The sequence below is a fragment of the Haliotis rufescens genome, unplaced genomic scaffold, assembly GCF_023055435.1.
Source record: "Haliotis rufescens isolate VD_foot unplaced genomic scaffold, xgHalRufe1.0.p SCAF_12, whole genome shotgun sequence".
Taxonomy (NCBI): Eukaryota; Metazoa; Mollusca; class Gastropoda; order Lepetellida; family Haliotidae; genus Haliotis; species Haliotis rufescens.
In genome coordinates, this window is record NW_025963802.1 from 12,898,028 (window position 1) to 12,915,352 (window position 17,325).

The 17,325-nt window shown below is 38.3% G+C and overlaps 1 protein-coding gene and 1 long non-coding RNA gene across 3 annotated transcripts in view; one reads left to right on the forward strand and one right to left on the reverse strand.

Moving 5' to 3' along the window:
• Positions 1 to 3,935: 3,935 nt before the first annotated feature.
• LOC124142059 lies at positions 3,936 to 5,671 on the forward strand. The gene is made up of 3 exons (XR_006862124.2): positions 3,936 to 4,065; positions 5,066 to 5,292; positions 5,559 to 5,671. It is a non-coding gene; the product is annotated as an uncharacterized LOC124142059 (long non-coding RNA).
• A 935-nt stretch (positions 5,672 to 6,606) lies between these two features.
• Positions 6,607 to 17,325, reverse strand: part of LOC124142026 — a 29,410-nt gene continuing 18,691 nt past the window's right edge. For both annotated transcript variants that reach the window (XM_046510266.2, XM_046510265.2), the window contains exons 6-9: positions 16,874 to 17,012; positions 16,137 to 16,296; positions 14,858 to 14,957; positions 6,607 to 14,298 (exon numbers count right to left, since the gene is read on the reverse strand). In XM_046510266.2, coding sequence (XP_046366222.2) covers positions 14,158 to 14,298; positions 14,858 to 14,957; positions 16,137 to 16,296; positions 16,874 to 17,012 — 540 coding nt within the window. In that variant the 3' untranslated portion in view covers positions 6,607 to 14,157. The remainder of the gene's footprint in view (positions 14,299 to 14,857; positions 14,958 to 16,136; positions 16,297 to 16,873; positions 17,013 to 17,325) is intronic.

A 17,325-nucleotide genomic window follows, 5' to 3' on the forward strand; every position in this document is an offset into this window, starting at 1 on the left:
TTGTATGCGAAAAGACACGATAAAAGGTAGCCATTGATCGTTCATCTCATGCGCTGCTTACCTACAGGGAGACTTACATTAAAGTGTTATTTGATGTTTTTATTTTCATCACAGTTTTACCTTTCACACCTAAAGGAATCTGTTTCTGCAAATAATCGAGACTGCGTATTCTCTGGCATTGAGTACCTATCTGGTACTTATATAACACTTGTGTTGTGAGGTAAATGAGTTTGGGTTTTCGCCGTTTTTAGCATATCCCAGCAATATCACTGCGGGGAACACCAGAAATGTGCCTTATACGTTGTACTCATGTTGGGAATCGAACTTGGGACTTTGGCGTGTCGAGCGAACGCTTTAACCACTTGACTACCCCACCGCCCTTGTCGTGAGCTGAAAGGTATACTCCCATTGTGACGTATTTAGATCACGTTTTATTTAACGTCTTCAAGCCTTTTGGTATCGATCGATGGCTTCCTTTACCAGCTTTGGTTAACGCTCGCGAACACCTGTAGTACTGCATACGTTTACTATGTCATGATACTGTCTTGTCATTGAGACAGATGGAGTACAGGGTCTGTTGCACAAAACGACCTTAGCACCACCACCATTATTATAAACTTAACTCCCCCAACAACCACTTCATGCATGATCATAGAACCACTCCGAACATATATCAGTAGCGCCATACTGTGCCCGCTGTAGCGTTTTCTCATTAACAGTGAGTGAGTGAGAGAGCATGGTTTTACGCCGCTTTTAGCAATATTCCAGCAATATCGCGGCGGGGGACACCAGAAATGGGCTTCACACATTGTACCCATGTCGGGAATCGAACCCGGGTCTTCGGCGTGACGAGCGAACGCTTTAACCACTAGGCTACCCGACCGCATCTCTCATTAAGAGTAAATAAGTGAGGAGTTATGATGCATTTACCAACATTCCTGCAATATCAAAGCGGCGGCATCAGAAATGGGTTTCATACATGGCACCATGTGGGCAATCGAGCCCGGGCCCCCGGCGTTACCGGAGAGGAAGGTCGGTAGTTCGATCGCCTTTCCGGGTCATACCTAAAGACGTTAAAAGAAGGTGCTTGTTGTCAGCGCTCAGCATTAAGGAGATAAAACTTGGACTGTTCAGTTCGGAGTCAATATGAGTCAGTATGTGTGAGGTATCTATGTTAATCGAATCGGACTAAAATAAGCACACACACGTGCAAACACATCACTATATAAGTAGACAAAATCTGGAACATGACAAAAAAACACATATGACTACACCCCTCGGCATTTCGATATTTTTGATGAGTCTGGACCAGGCAATCCAGTGATTGACGTCATGAGCATCGATCCTCAACCAATTTAACGAGCCTGACCACCCGATCCCGTTCGTCGCCTCTTACGACAATCATTGTCGCCTTTTACGACAAGCATGGGTTGCTGAAGAACAATAACACATGTATATTCCATTTAGAGTAGACACTCACATTGATTTTCAGTCTAAGTCAAAGTCGTTGCCAGGGAAACTCCAGTTTTTCACTAGACCTATATAATGTGCCAAGTTTGGTGAAGAAATATTGTACGGTTTTCAACATCTGCTCCGGAAACGAGCACTTCCGCCATTTTTAGCCTAAGTAAAAGTCGTTGCCAGGGAAACTCGAAAAATATTTTTTGCAAAAATCCCAAACTATCAAAAGGCACCAGTTCACCACGAGACCAATCTATGTGCCAAGTTTGGTTAAGATATCTCTCGTGTTTTTTGAGTTCTGCTCCGGAAACGAAACGAAACGTGCCGGACGGACGGATGGAAGGACGGAAGAACTGACGGACGGCACCCATTCCTATATACCCCCCTTCCACTTCGTGGCGGGGGGTAATAAATAGAAAAAAATAAATAGATAAATGAGGAGTCCCTTAGTTCTAATTACTTGCAAGTTTGCCATCACATTGCTAGACCGCCTCCGTGGTCTAGTAGTTGAGCGTCCGCTCGGAGAGCGGAAGGTCCGGGGTTCGATCCCCGACCGCGTCATACTAAAAGACGTTTAAAGATGGTACTGATTGTTACCCTGTCTGAGCTCGGCATTAAGGGGCTAAAACAAGGACTGGTCGCCTCGGAGTCAGTATACTGTGTCCGCGTGGGGTATTCATGTTAAACTGCCGCATGGTATCTCAGTGTGCTAGCACTATAAATCGGCATCAGTCCAGACTAGTACAAGCAGCCACACACACACGTGCATGCACGTCGCTATATAAGTGCAATAATCTTGAACGCGACGCTTAACCCCATTTCACCTCACCACCATCACATTGCTGCAGAATGCGTCCTTTATTCACTCAATCACAGCCTCGTCAAATATCAGTTCTGATTGCTTAGGGTCGAGTAAACTAGTTATGCGCCACTGTTACAAGGTTCGGGCGTGACCACTCGTGTAAATTTACGGAAAGAGGCGGAGAATGGTCACGAATGGTATTTTCCCACAAGGCAGAAATTTCATTTCGTAACGACACGTATATGTCACCTTTGGGCAGGAGGTAGTGACATCGTGGGCAGACAGAGAGTCTGACACCGTTTTCTCTGCCCTCCGGTCGTTCACATAAACCTCAAGTGGGTAACACTGGTGACCTTGTGACCAAGAAGCGGCAACTCGCGTAAAAGAGTTGCGTCCCTTAGCTACCAAGGATCCGCCGGTCGTCATTTTGAATCGCTGATTTGCCACCAATATATTTCTACACCAAAGCTTCTTGTCTTATCGCCTCTGTTCTAGCTTCGGTTCTGCATGGGCTTAAATTGGAATGGATAGGTTGTTGTTTGTTTGTTTGTTGTTGTTGCACTCAGCAATATTCCAGCTATATGACAGCGCTGTGTACATAATCGAGTCTGGACCAGACAATCCAGTGATTGATATCATGAACATCGATCCACGCAACTGGGATACGATGACATGCATCAACCATGTCAGCGAGTCTGGCCACCCGACCTCGTTAGTCGCCTCTTACGGCAAGCATGGGTTGCTGAAGACCTATTCTATCCCGGATCTTCAGGGCTCTGGCATGGGTACTACATTCTTTCGCGTCGGGGCACGGGTGACCCAGTCGTCTGAGGCGCCGCGATTCGCTGTGCAGAGTTGCGTCCCTTGGACATGCCAGAAACCTATGATTGTGGGTTCGAATCCCGGTTCGCCCCGATTAGGTTTGTCAGCTCCATACCCGTGCTCGTGGGTTTCACCGAAGTGGTAAACGTCTGAGACCTGCTTCACTTCGGGCTTTCCTCCCACATTAAGCTGACACGCCGCGATATAACTGGAATACTGTCAAAAGCGGCGTTAAACCCAACTTACTCACTCACTCATTCTTTAGCGTCGTGACACTGAAATCGCTGTAAAAAAAAGTCGCTATGACGGTGAATACATCATGGGTATTTATCTTGATAGAATTGCGATATAATACACTTGATTATCAAGGATGCGACATTCGAAACTCTGGGCTTTCCTTTATCGTCATGACAAAAGGCAGGGATGTGACTGAATTAAAGTTCAAAACGACCGCCAATCACTCACTCAGTATATACACAAACTACAACTGGCTGATGAAATGTTACTTTTAAAAAAAATATGATTGAAAAATTGAACAGTGATTTAGTAAAAAAGAAACTCCAATCACCTAACAGCATAGTTCGGAATCACACACGCACCTCGTGCATGACGAACAACGCATGGTGCAGTTAACACTACATTCTCCAGCACTTGACAAACGTATTTTTTTCGTATTCAATAGTATATCGATATATTTTTTAAATGTTATGAAACACCTTCCTGATTACCAAAAAATGATGGATGACACAAGACTGAACTGTGACTGGCGCGTCCCTCCGAGCCCTTGAGAAGAAGTACGACATGATTGGGGTGGGATTAGCAAGGGTGGGTGGGGGAGATGTCCTGTTCGGAGGGGCTGAGGGGGGATGTCAGCGGCGACTTCAATGAAACGTGATTTGTAGGTCAAGAAAAAACAGTATAAATGGTGCCAACATGATCATTTTGATCGCCCAGTCTTTTGACTTCAGCTTGTCTCTGTGGTGAGTGAGTCTCTTTTTTAAATCTTTAAGTTTTCATTTAGTTACTTTTTGTCAAAATTCAAGAATTATTTAAGAGGCAGGAGTAAAATAAGCAATAATGCATGATACAAATCATGTTTATGAATGTAACCTTATGCCGAGCTGACTCGCTGTGCAGAGTTGCGTCCCTTGGGCACGCCAGAAACCTATGATTGTGTGATCGAATCCCGGTTCGCCCCGATTATGTTTCTAGGTTTGTCAGCACCATACCCGTGCCCGTGGGTTTCACCGAAGTGGTAAACGTCTGAGACCTGCATCACTTTGGGCTTTCCTCCCACATTAAGCTAACACGCCGTGATATAACTGGAATACTGTTAAAAGCGGCGATAAGCCCAACTCACTCACTCACGAGAACTCGTGCATTACGCATCTAAAGAGCGTACGGGTGGTTTAATAGTTTCAAGCGTCACAGAGCGCTATTAGCCCATATACCCTGTTGGTTGGTTCGATTACCAGGCTTGCCCCAATAACCGTGCTTTAGTCAAAGCCGTAAATGTTTGACCAGCTTCAATTTTGACTTTCCTCCCACAATAAACTGACATAGCGGATACAACTGAAATTATCGTAAATTGCCCCCGTCCCCAGACATCTAAATATTGTATGTTAACTTCTTGTCCTTATATTATATTCTAATTTTAAGCGGTGCAGTTAAACTCCAAGCTCCAATCATCGTGTTTTCCTCCGCATTTATCAACAGGTCGATACCATGGTGGCATCATGGATCAGTGCCTAAAAGGGACTCGCCTTAGGGAGTTGCCTCCCTTAGCTCAAGAGATTTACTGATCCCTGATTCTCCCCTTTTTCTGCTTAGTCTGTCAGCATGAAACCCAAGCTCGTGGGCTTCACCAAAGTGGTTAATGTTACTACGTAACTCAAACCACTCATAAAATATACATACAATACCCTGTCATAGTGTATTATCAATACTGTGAACACTTTATTGTTATGTTTTGTCCGACAGGTACCCCTCACGATGAAGGCACTGCTCGTACTGCTCGTGCTTATTGCCGTCGTTGCTATGACAACAGCAACTTTTGGTCATATTGGCCTTCTTGGCAATCCCTTCCTTGGCAGGTTTCCTCTCTTTGGTGCTCGTTTTGGCATACCTTTCCGGTACCCGATCTTTGGTCTTCCATTCCGCCGCTTTGGATTTCCCATATTCTAAGATCGTCCAAGAAGCCGAAAGAGGTGAGTGCCACATTACCTGGGCTGGTATGGTCGCAGAATTCTTTTGTCGTAACACATACCAATGAGGGGCATTACCTGTCGGGCAGGACATGCTCCAGAGTACCCTTCGTTGAACGGCGGTCGTTGTAAGGTTCCAGCCATATCACAAGGAGGAGTCAGGACGTGAGGATATCTATATTAATAGGTCTTCGTGACGGTATACGTAAGTTTTTTTCCTATACAAATGGGAACACTAACAACATTGAATGTTTTTGTATTCTTTTCAGGCGCTGACAAGAGCACAAGGTTCCATGTGACCATCGTATGAACTTGAAATGGCTGCATAGCTAGTCAAGATTCTGTTGGTAGTTGCATTGAAATAAATCGGGCAAACTATAAATGGTCTACGTTATTTTTTTCTTCTAGTGAGTAGGTAAATGTCCTCAGCAGTAGTGAACAGCGTCTAATAGTGTTCAAGACACTGTTTCTTTATTGTTTAATGCAGCAGTGAGGAATATTCCAGCCATGTTATGTTAAAAAAGTGGTTAATATTGTGAACACACCTCGCTGTCGCGGTACAATGACATAACACCGATAACGCCGCTTTGAACAGTATTCCAGTCATATCATGGCGTTTCATCTAATTGTTTGACCAAAGCAAGAATCATGGTTTCTTCAAAATGTACGCACACCAATTGAGAATGAATGGGTGCAAATAATTTACACTGTGCGTCATCTAGAACGCAGAGACGGCTGAATGGTTCAAGTTTGTTGATTGTATGTTACATATCTATTTGACTCAAGTTCAAGGCTTTGTTTTCTTCAATCATCTTAATTCCCATCTATAAAGGGCTTGATTCTGAATATACACAGTGACATCAATATAGTTCCAGCCTGGAACCTCTTGCCTTGGGACGCGGAACAGTTACTGAGAGTAACCATGCATGGAATAAACCATGAAAATTTATAGACCCACGTAAATCACTGATGTGTCAGATGTTCACCACTTCAACAAAGCCCAGGGTGGAGCACTGACATGGTGCTGACAAACCAATAAACAACATCATGGCGTATTTTAAATTCGAACCTCAATCATGGCATCCCAAGGGACGCAACTCTGCACATAAGACTACTGGGATACCAGTCATTGGTCTAAAGGTTGTGATGCATTGTGCATTAGAGTAACCAGTAACTGTTAGATACGTATCATAACAGTAAGCAAACAAACTGAGTGGGTTTTAAAACACTTGAAACAAACCTGCCAGGCATGTCAATTGGCCGCACTCTCTTGACATGAGGACTTGACACTAGAAACACAGACAACAAAGACAGAACTTCATTTCTACCAACTTTATTTTTGCAGGTAGATGCAGGGGATGTACATTACGTATGCCTGCAGGAAGCAGCTATCCCCTGCCCGTGGTTTGATTTACACCTCAATACAATGCATAGAAACTAAACATTAGTATGAGGACACACCACACAAACCACCCGGAAAGCCAATGTGCCAACTTGTGATGGTAAACTCGAACTGCTTCCAATACATGCTCATCATCAACTCCATGCAACACTTGTATAATGAGCATGAATATTCTTTATACAATGATGTACAGGGAGGTGTACTTTAAACTCCTCACACATCCGCTGGGTCCATGAGGACCAAGTTTCAAGTCCAAAGTTTACTACAACTGTGACTCGATTTGTCCATGCTGCTGGTGTTAAAATGGACATGAGACCTGAAGTAATTCAACAGGTCAACATAATACTTGACAAGTGTGAATATAGTAATGTGACAAAATACACATGGTATCATGTTTATGTTGTTTTATGAACCAGCCATACATGAACATTCTTGGTTCTGAATCAGCTTTGAAGAAAGTACCTGTTTAATATCAGATTTTTTAACAGTTTGGAATCATGCCCATAAGGCCATTTTTAATATGAACCAGTCATATATTCTAAAAAGGAAATGTGCAAAGTAAGATTTGAATAAAGAATTTGATCTACTGAACATTGCCCAGATGTCTACTATCTGGAATTTCTTACTTGTAGTTTTAATGATTTTTATACTTCAGAAATATTCCCAGATGGCTAAACATGACTGCTTCATGATGTCACTGTTAATGTTTTTTGGCAATTTTATTCAAATAAATAAAAACAATAATCCAAAACAATTGAAAAGCAACAATAATGTCAAAACTCATAAAACAACATTCACACCATTGCAACATTAATTATCATTTGCTTCTTAAAACAAGTTGGATCTTAAAATGTTCAACCCAGAAAGGAAAACATTTAAAATTTCAACTTGCCAATCTGCAGACAAAAGGCGCAGAAATTTGCGAACACTGAAAATTGCCACTGCACACCCTAAAGAAGTGATATACAGACACAAGTTGTCTTATGAACAATAGGGATAAAACATGACCAAATAATGACTTACAACTGACATAAGGGAACTCTTTGACTTCAAATTATTCACTTCCTGATCGTCATTTGTACCATAATATTGAATCTTGCTAGGACATGCTTGCTGATAATTGAAGCCTTTGCCCTGCACATTTCTGTGGTAGCAATGAAGTGCAAATTCTGTTAAAGAGCTCCTTAAAAGAAAAGGTAAATTTAGCAACCATGGCTAACCTTCTCTAACTGACTTGGGACTATTGGAGATTTTAACCTGATGATCATGAAATTTGGCATCACACCCCAGTTTGACAAATAACAGTGCTGTCAAAGGCAATAACATAGCTCTCAAACTGTACTCATAGTTAGAGGTAAGTCATATTTTTGTGAGACAAACATTTGAACTTCAAAGGATTTCACTGTGCATAGATTACTTCAGTTACAAAATTACTTGATTTGAATCTAAAACAAATTCACAAAATGAATGTTATAGTAACATAAACAATAGGTGTCACAACATGAAGACATGAACTTTTTCAAATAAATATATGTAGTAGTGGTACAGATGTAAGGTGCAGTTGTTCACATTGAAATACCGCATATTGTTTTCTCACATTTCTTAACATATGCATCAGAGCAAACACTTAAACCAGACCTTTCACATGGGCAAATACAACACAACAGACATTCTTGCTTAAATACAATTTTCATACATATCACAATCTCTTCATTCTCTACAAGAACTAAATCCTTGACAATCAATTGACATTTAGTACAGTGCAATAAATGTTAAGCAGAAACATTGTATTATCTGCAAACTAGGCCACAAAACAAATACAGTAGCTAGCATCATCTGTTTAATACACTACTTGCAATCGAGTAGTGCGTCAGTTTGTATTAAACCTTTACTGATCCAGTCCCATTAAACAAACCTTTCACAAAATGTTCAAGCTTTGCCATAGTATGTTCTCTGGGTCTCTGTAGTTTCTACATGCAACGAAATACCTTGACAGTAAGCAAGATGAGGAAGGAAATTCCTTTGCTATGCATGTAGTTCACCCTGAATCAGTTGGGGGAGAAACAAATACCACAGACCTAAATTATGTAATGTAATCTAGGTCCTTGCTTTTACCTATTAATTCAAGAATCACCATCCATAACTTTTATGAAAAGTTTTCAAAACTGCATGGCTTCATGTCATCATTGTTCATTTAATGTAACAGTGATACATGTGTAACTAGCCATTTGCCTTTCACAAAAGCACATGCTGCAGTTATAGAATGAGTGGCTAAGCTGGCTTCATCGCTGATTTAAACAGTATTACAGTGGCATCACGACGCGTCAGCTTAATGTGGAAGTAATGCTACAGTTTTAGAAGCAAACTAAGTAGTCATGTATCTATTAGGTGGTTACAATTTACTTATACTGACAGTGGTAAGTTAAGCAAACACCTACATTTTATTCACTTTGTGCATATTTAACAGCATGACATGGGTCATGTAACAATTGACTTCATATCGTAAGATGTAAAATGATACCAATTATCATAATTAATGACTATGGTATTCAGAATGTCATATCTGTCAAACTGATCTGACAGTGCATCTACACACCCCAACATTCACATCCAGCAACACTGCTGGTTTATCATTCTTCAAAATCTTTATTTGTACTCTTGATACCATTTGAATGCAATATTTGTTGAAAACTATGTTGGTGTACTTGTACATCCAAGTTTGGATGTGTGCCCCTGTTCACCACCCACAGTTGGGAATGTATAATGGCCATGTCCTGATTATCCTTAATTATACTAAACAGCCTTACGTTTAATGCTAGCCAACTAGCTTGTGCCTAGTGACAGTTTCAAAAGGCGCGTGGGCTGTAAGCCAAGAAGATACTGGCCACTTCAATCTACGAAAGTAAACCTACATTTTTACCAGTGACAAGAATGCCTGGGTGAATTAGAATGCAGATATATGTGTCTCACAACACACTGTTTTGTGTGAGCAAGAAAGACCAGAAAACTCGCATTGCCAGCCTCCATTAACAAAAAAATAAACGTATGGTATATGATGTTCATCAAAGGTATTATCCTGTTTCTGACCTTGTTATTCACAGTATGAAACACCCAACTATGTTATGGTAATAATACTCATCTGGACTGGATTGAGTACACTAGTGATATGGCCTTAACTTGATTTGAACATACTGAACATTAATTCATTTATATCATAGTATGTCAGGACAGTTGGTCATGACCACCCAAGTCATGGATGATAGCCACTTTGAAACGGACAAACCGAGGTTCATTATCAGGACAATTCTGGGAATTCTGGCATCACTTAGGGATATAACTCTGCATCACCTTCGGCCACTGGGAAAACTTGCCCCCATATAGTGAGTGAGTGAGTGAGTGAGTGAGTGAGTGAGTGAGTGAGAGAGTAAGTATTGTTTTGAGACACTTTTAACCATATTCCAGCAATTTCACAGTGGGTGACACCAGAAATGGGCTTCACACTTTGTACTGGTGTGGAGAATCGAATCTGGGTCTTTGGGATGGCGAGCAAACATTTTAACGACTAGGCCCAACCCCTGTCATAGAATAATGCTTATCCAGTTTGATGTTTGAATACCAAAGGTAGACAGTACTACATCATGTAAAACTTCCATTTTGTAAACACATCCATCATCAAAGAGCATAATCCAAGTAAGGAACACTGAATATTATTTCTGGTAATACCTGGGTACTCTATCTCAAATAAGACAAACATTATGTGATACCTTGTACAAAAACAATTTGTACACTCTGAATAAGTACACCTTAAACAACTTCTGTAACCATGGTAACATTAACAAGTATCAGCAGAGTATTCATCAATATTTGGTTTAACAATTTTAACAATTCAACAAGTCTGTTACACACAAGTGGAAGAAGACGTCATCATAGTCATCTTCCATTACAGAACAAAATGGTGATATGAATTGACGACTGAACTTGCATACAAAGTTTCTTAGAATTGAAATTGAAATAGTAATGGAGATGAATAACTGACCTGTAAAGTAACAGAAACATGAATTTGTGAACAGGTAATAAAAAAGTGTGCTCTATCTACTTCTCACACAAGGGATTTATGTTCCTGGAATGAATAAGTTTAATGACGCACAAGAATGAAGATATGATTCATGTCAAAATTAAATGTCCTGCCTGAATAGGTTTTGACTTAAACACTTAACAGGTCAACACTACCATAACATAGACTGAGAATAGTTGACGAATATCATAAACAAACACGACTCAACATATACATCATGCTGTTGGTGATTTAGAATTAGTAATCTTAGCAATATATGAAATATGGTGTAATGATCATGAATTATTAAAACTTGAAATGAGAGATATTAAGTTTAAGAGGAATAAATTAACATTCATACAAGACACATTCTAATCATATGTAACCATGGTAACTAACATCAATCACACTATCATCAGGACAAGTTTTTCATTCACCTTATTATGACCACTTCAAATATACATCTGTATTATATATACACAAGTGACAAGCATGATACTCACTGTACTGGCGTTGGATGACGCATAATGGTTTCATATGGTGTGGTGAAGGACGTAATAGCACACAATATTCCACACAATATACCCTTCAGTGGGTATTACACAAATGCTTAACTAAATCATTAATAACCTAGGAAGCATTCTGAGAATTGGTTATTACATGAATCAATGACAAATAAGTGAAAGCCATGTTGAACTATTTCAATTTTCATTAGATTTATCAAGTAAAGTTTAATCTCTAACGAATGTTAAAACATGCATTCAAGCTGCCTGGTTATAGACACTGATAGATATGTCTCATCAAGACTTGTATGCACCAATAACTTATAGAAATGCCTTCAAATCAGCATTAGTTTTCCACAGGCAACATCAAATTGTTATGTCATTAATTTCAGCCACATTTTAAGCAGGAAGAGTTACCCAATAAACTGTGCATGTGTGAGAAATCCCATTTTATATTTTCTACACAAAATAAATAGGATTAAGCAATAATGTGTAATGAAATTTGATATTGACAAACAATTGCACGACGGTGGGTTTTAATATTTGAGGAAAAATCTATAAGCTGCCCTAAATAAGTGAAAGATAATGAAACTTGCAACAAAAAGAAATCAAAACAAATGTTAGCATGTGCTCCTTACTTGTGTACTCCAGGTTACCATCAGTCAGTCAAATATTCCGGACTTAGTTGCGATCTCATGCAGCAACCTGCATGCAGATCTTTGCAACTGACAGAAACCTATTGCTAAAGCAATGTTTAGTTTCTGTGCTCTTTATTGAAAATGGTGAAACATACTGACAAGATATAATCCTTTCTTTGTCATGAGGACCGAATTATTGTAAGAAGTTTTACAGATTTTGTTTTATATCAGATGATGTATGTTTGAAAACAATCTGTCAAGATCATGGGACAGTTACATTTTCTTTTCTGTACATTTGCCAAAACATTTGCTGAACTTAGCACACTGCAAAACAACTGCAAGATTGATCAAACTTCAGTTAGAGTTACACTTAACAACATAACATAATATTCTTTACTTGTCCTCATACCTCCTTATCAGTAACCACATTGATGCTTAGGGAGAAATAATAATCCTCTCTTCTAAACTAGATGTCTACTCATCCCCTTGGGAATTAAAATTGCAACCTACTAACAAAATAAACAAGCATAAAGTTTTGAAAATTCAACAAATAAATAACAGAAAATAAATTAAAAAAGATTAAGTGGTGCAAGGCTACAGCTATTAAAAATAGATTAACAAATATCAAATGTTAGTTAGAGGATTTTGTAAAACTAAACCATTGTTCCAGTTCCAGTAAATCTTATTTGAAATCCTTGTACGATATATTTAACTTAATTACATGTTTTACTATGATTACAGCCTGTAATTGACTTACTACTGACACAGAAGCAAAGTTGTAAGTTGTGAATATTTGGGAGCAAAAACAAAAATAAGCTGACAAATAAAAAACTGGTTAACACAGACGAAATGTGACAGAATACAGAATATGACTGAATCCAACAGTTTAAAAGAATGGTGAACGAACTTGAATAACAATGAACAAAACATGTATATTTCATGTTTTTAACATAAACCGCTACACGAAGCACTGCAAAGATATACTCAGACCTACCTGTGTGTGAGTTTAACATTTTAAGCTTGAGATCATCTAACAGAATCTCATTTGACCCATATACTTATAAATTCCAAAGTAAGTCATCAGCTCTTTGAAACTACTGTGCCACAAAGAAAATACTTCATCAATCTACACTTCGAACAGTAATGAATCATATAAAATATTAATTTCAGCATATCAATGTTATTGTTTATAACAATAGAGATTGATTGAACCTACCCTATGTCTACAATTTCGTTGTTAACATGTCGTACCTGGAAATACCATGAATGAACAATAACTTGATTGACTGCAACAAACCACAACAGATTAATTGTCTCAAACAAGTTGTTATTAGAACAATATTTTACATCAGAAATGATTCTTTGATTAGTTTCAAAATCAAAATCCTGTAGAACAGATAGGAAATGTAATGCACAGCTTTCTGTGTCAAGGCCTGATGTCAATATATTAGGTTCTTCTGACGCTTTCTTGACTAATGATTCGTCTATTGACTAGATTTTACAGATCTGAATAGCAACTGACTTGTAGATTGTATTCTTCAGAGCAATGAGAAAACATGAAAGTTTGGACTGGCGTAGCAAATGATATTTTGTACAACTGAAGGCACACAAGGTTTATCAATGTGTGTACCTCACATGCTTGTTGTGTCAATTGAAAGTACTGCTCGAATAGGGTCAAAACTCTTCACTACAACCATAGTATAATGTGGTATATCTGTGCACATAAATAATGTTGCACTGCAAATCATAAGGTCACCTTAGAAACATATATCAGATATGTATGAACAACCAACATCTAACATGTCCAAAGATCACAGCAGATTTGGTAGAACGTAGATTCTTTGTTGCGAACACAATTTGGCTCCATTTTGGACAAAATTAAGGTGAAAATTGTGACAGTAATTTCAGCATGAAATAGCTACGGTTTCAGTTAATAAGTTAAAGATGTTGTATGTAAGAATAACTGCATCATGATCATTGCTCTGAAGAAAATCCATCAAGCTTCTAAAAAAGAAAACTCCACGCATGCTGAAAACACTGACCTCAAAATCAGCTGTTCTACAGCTGTTATAATAACTTGCTTGAAAGGTGGAGAGATCCTGAGAAAGATGAACAATGGATTAAAAGGGTAGGTAAAGGCTATGTTGCAATAATTAAACAATGAATATAAATTCAATATGATTTTGGAAAGGTTTTCTTGTCAAGGCACCTCAATTATCTGTGTAACATCATCAAAATTAAACATTGGGAAAGAAAAGCTTTCGTGTGTTTTCAACAACTGCTAGCTTGAACTGTTCTGGTCTGCAACTTCTTTGAAGGTCTGTTTTTTTTCCGACTGGATAGAGTTTTCTTCAGGAATTCTTTGTGTGCTTGTCGTTTCCGGTTTATCTTTTGGCTGTGTAATTCTTTATGCTGAAATACATATGATTAATGCTTACTAAACATTCTTGTGTTGAGGATTAAAACAGGCATCATAAGTATGACCTCACAACCAGGTTTCTGTAGGTAGTTAAGAGAGAATTCTGCTATTGTTTGTACCACTGATCAAGATTAGAGCACAGAAATATTCATAGGTTGGACAATTAATTACTAGTCTGTGGACATTAAGAAATCCCCAGAGGTCTATTACTTCTATTTCCATAACACATGCAGATAATTTCAGTCTTATTTCTAAGGTAATGAGAAATAAGTCAAGTTAGTTTGGGCTGGCAATGAAACAACCTCATGGCTAGATTGAAAAGTGCAAAAAGAAATTAAACTCATCCAATTGGTCTCTGGTACAGTTACCCTGTGTCTTAATGGTTTAACATGTTTAAGGCAATACTGGGAACCGCTGACATTCATGTTTGCTACTTTCCCTATACAGTTTCTTAATAATGACACTCAAAAGGGTAGAGTAGATGTGGAAAATATTTTTAAAAAGACAGAAATGTAATCAATGCATGGGACAACAAAATATTTAATTCCTTACCACACTTCTACCAAAGTTGTCAAGTTCTGGAAACTCATCCTTCTTGAATTCATATCTATCTCCACTCTTCCAATCATGGGTCATGCCCATCTCAGTATCACTGTTAAGAACAAAAGAAACTTATTTTTAGAATCATTTTGGAGACCTTTCCCATACTGCAAAACAGGCAAAGGATCAAATCGTTTTTGTATATTCTCTCCAATAATACTTTACAAAATATAAGGACAATGACCACAATGATAATGTTCATACATGATTGGGCTTAAATGTCATTGTCAATTCCTAAGTTGCAACAAAATTAACAATGGTGATTTTTTTGAAGCAAAGTTTATGGTTATGATGATTTTCTGAATAATTTGAAGAGAAAGGAAGAAATATACGTAATAAATATGAGGACATAACCACTGAGGATGGATATTCATGACATGTTCCTAGTTGCTTGAACAATAGTGTTTGGGCAAAACATTGGTTCTCGTTGTCCCATGTTTCTTGCCTTCATATCAGCAAATATATTCACATCATTCAAAACTAACAGTACACCACACTACCTACTGGATATAATTCTTATATGTTCCAAGGTTATTTTCACAGCAGAGATTATTACAAATTTTCAAATCTACACTAAATAAAGTTTGATATGCATGTGTAGGTATGTTCATAAGAAACACAACCGAATTCCCACTGCTATCATTTTCTGTTTTTCCATAAAAATAATGAAAGAAACCAAAGGGGGGTAACTCAAGGTAAGCCACTGTCACTAGCCTGCTTATTTGAGTTGTCAGAATAACTGTATTCACAGTAACCATTTCTCTTTTCAAAATCTATGGATATATCATGAAAAACAGTAGTCCCAAATGAAAACTCATCTGAGAATGCTGATGTTGCTTTTATACCTGATGTTTACGTCTGAATTCCATAAACAATTAGTTTCAAGACCCTGTGACACTTGAGTAAAGCCTGAATTCATTATTACTTGAACAAAATAATCTGGAGGGAATACTTGTTTTCTCCCCAAATAATTTTTTTTACATAAAGAACTAATATGAATCAGCTGTGAACTAGATGGATATGAACAATGGTCTCAAATTGCCATAATATAGCTGGAATATTGCTGAGTGCAGCGTTAAACAACAAACAAACCAATGGTGTCTACACCTGATTAACTTAGTTTTCAAGATAATATTACTCATAACCGACAGAAGCTAACTAAACTAAGTATAGCATTTATCACGTTTATAGGGCTGGGCTATATTCATTTATCAGAACACATGAACCATACCTTGGATAACCATGGTAAAATGGACAGAGTGAACCTTTAAAACAAAGGCCTTCTTCCCAAAATCTGCAAGTGATGCTGGATAAGTCATGGGAAAACCTGCAGTCAAATCGTCGACAATTACCCTCCAGAAAAAAACTGCAGGGTTTACGCTTGATTGAATCTAAAATAAAAAGTTGGACATAGATTATGTTCATGAATATTACAATATTACAAGTGCTACGTATCACATGTGAGTCAAGTCATGTTTCTAGTAAAGAAAAGTTAAATGGAAACTATATGATGGAAATCTTGGGAATCTAGGCTTGAAATGGTTAATGGCCAGATTTCTATTTACTTTGATATATATCTAGTGCAAACAAAACCTTTTCTTTCTTGGTTCAAAGAGACAAGTTAAGGTCACATTTCAGTCACATCAGAAAAAATAATAAATTGAATGATTTTGCATGACAAAGCATTTTCTACATGAAAATATCAATTGGTTTTGTCAGCATTCTTCTTATTTTTCCTTTCCAATACCACATTAGTCGGTCGCATGCACTTCTTTCTCTGAGGGGGTGTTGGGTTAGTGGTTACAGCGTTAGCTAATCATACCGAAGGCCCAAGTTTGATTCCCCACATGGGTACAATATGTGAAGCCCATTTCTAGTGTTCCCTGTCTTGATATTGCTGGCTTTTTGCTAAAAGCAGTGAAAAAACATACTCACTCACTCACTCACTCCTTCTTTATCTAAACATACCTCTCCTCAGCTTTAGTTTCTGTGATTTCCTTTTGGCATTCCTTCCACTGAGGGCTTTTTTCTCAAGCCACTGTTTCTCAAGATCTGACGAGTACACAGCCTGGTGTGGGATTGGCATCAGACCAGACACTTCATAATTCTGTAAATTACAAACAGGAGGCTTGCTATCAGAAAAAAAATAATCATTCTAAATTTTCCCATGTTTACCTGATGCTGATTATGAAAAGTCTTAATGCTGATTGTTGTGGATTTGGGTCACAGGTTGTCTGTCAACTTTAATCACTTAATACTATTCAAGTCTGTGACCAAACCTTTTAAGTCCACTGGGCCAAACTTATGCCCAGGCATTTTTTTAGTACATTTTACTCTTAGCATATGGACTAGTACCAGTATCAGCTGATCTTAATGGACCAAAATAATTTTACTAGACTCTGGTTTCACACAATAGGGGC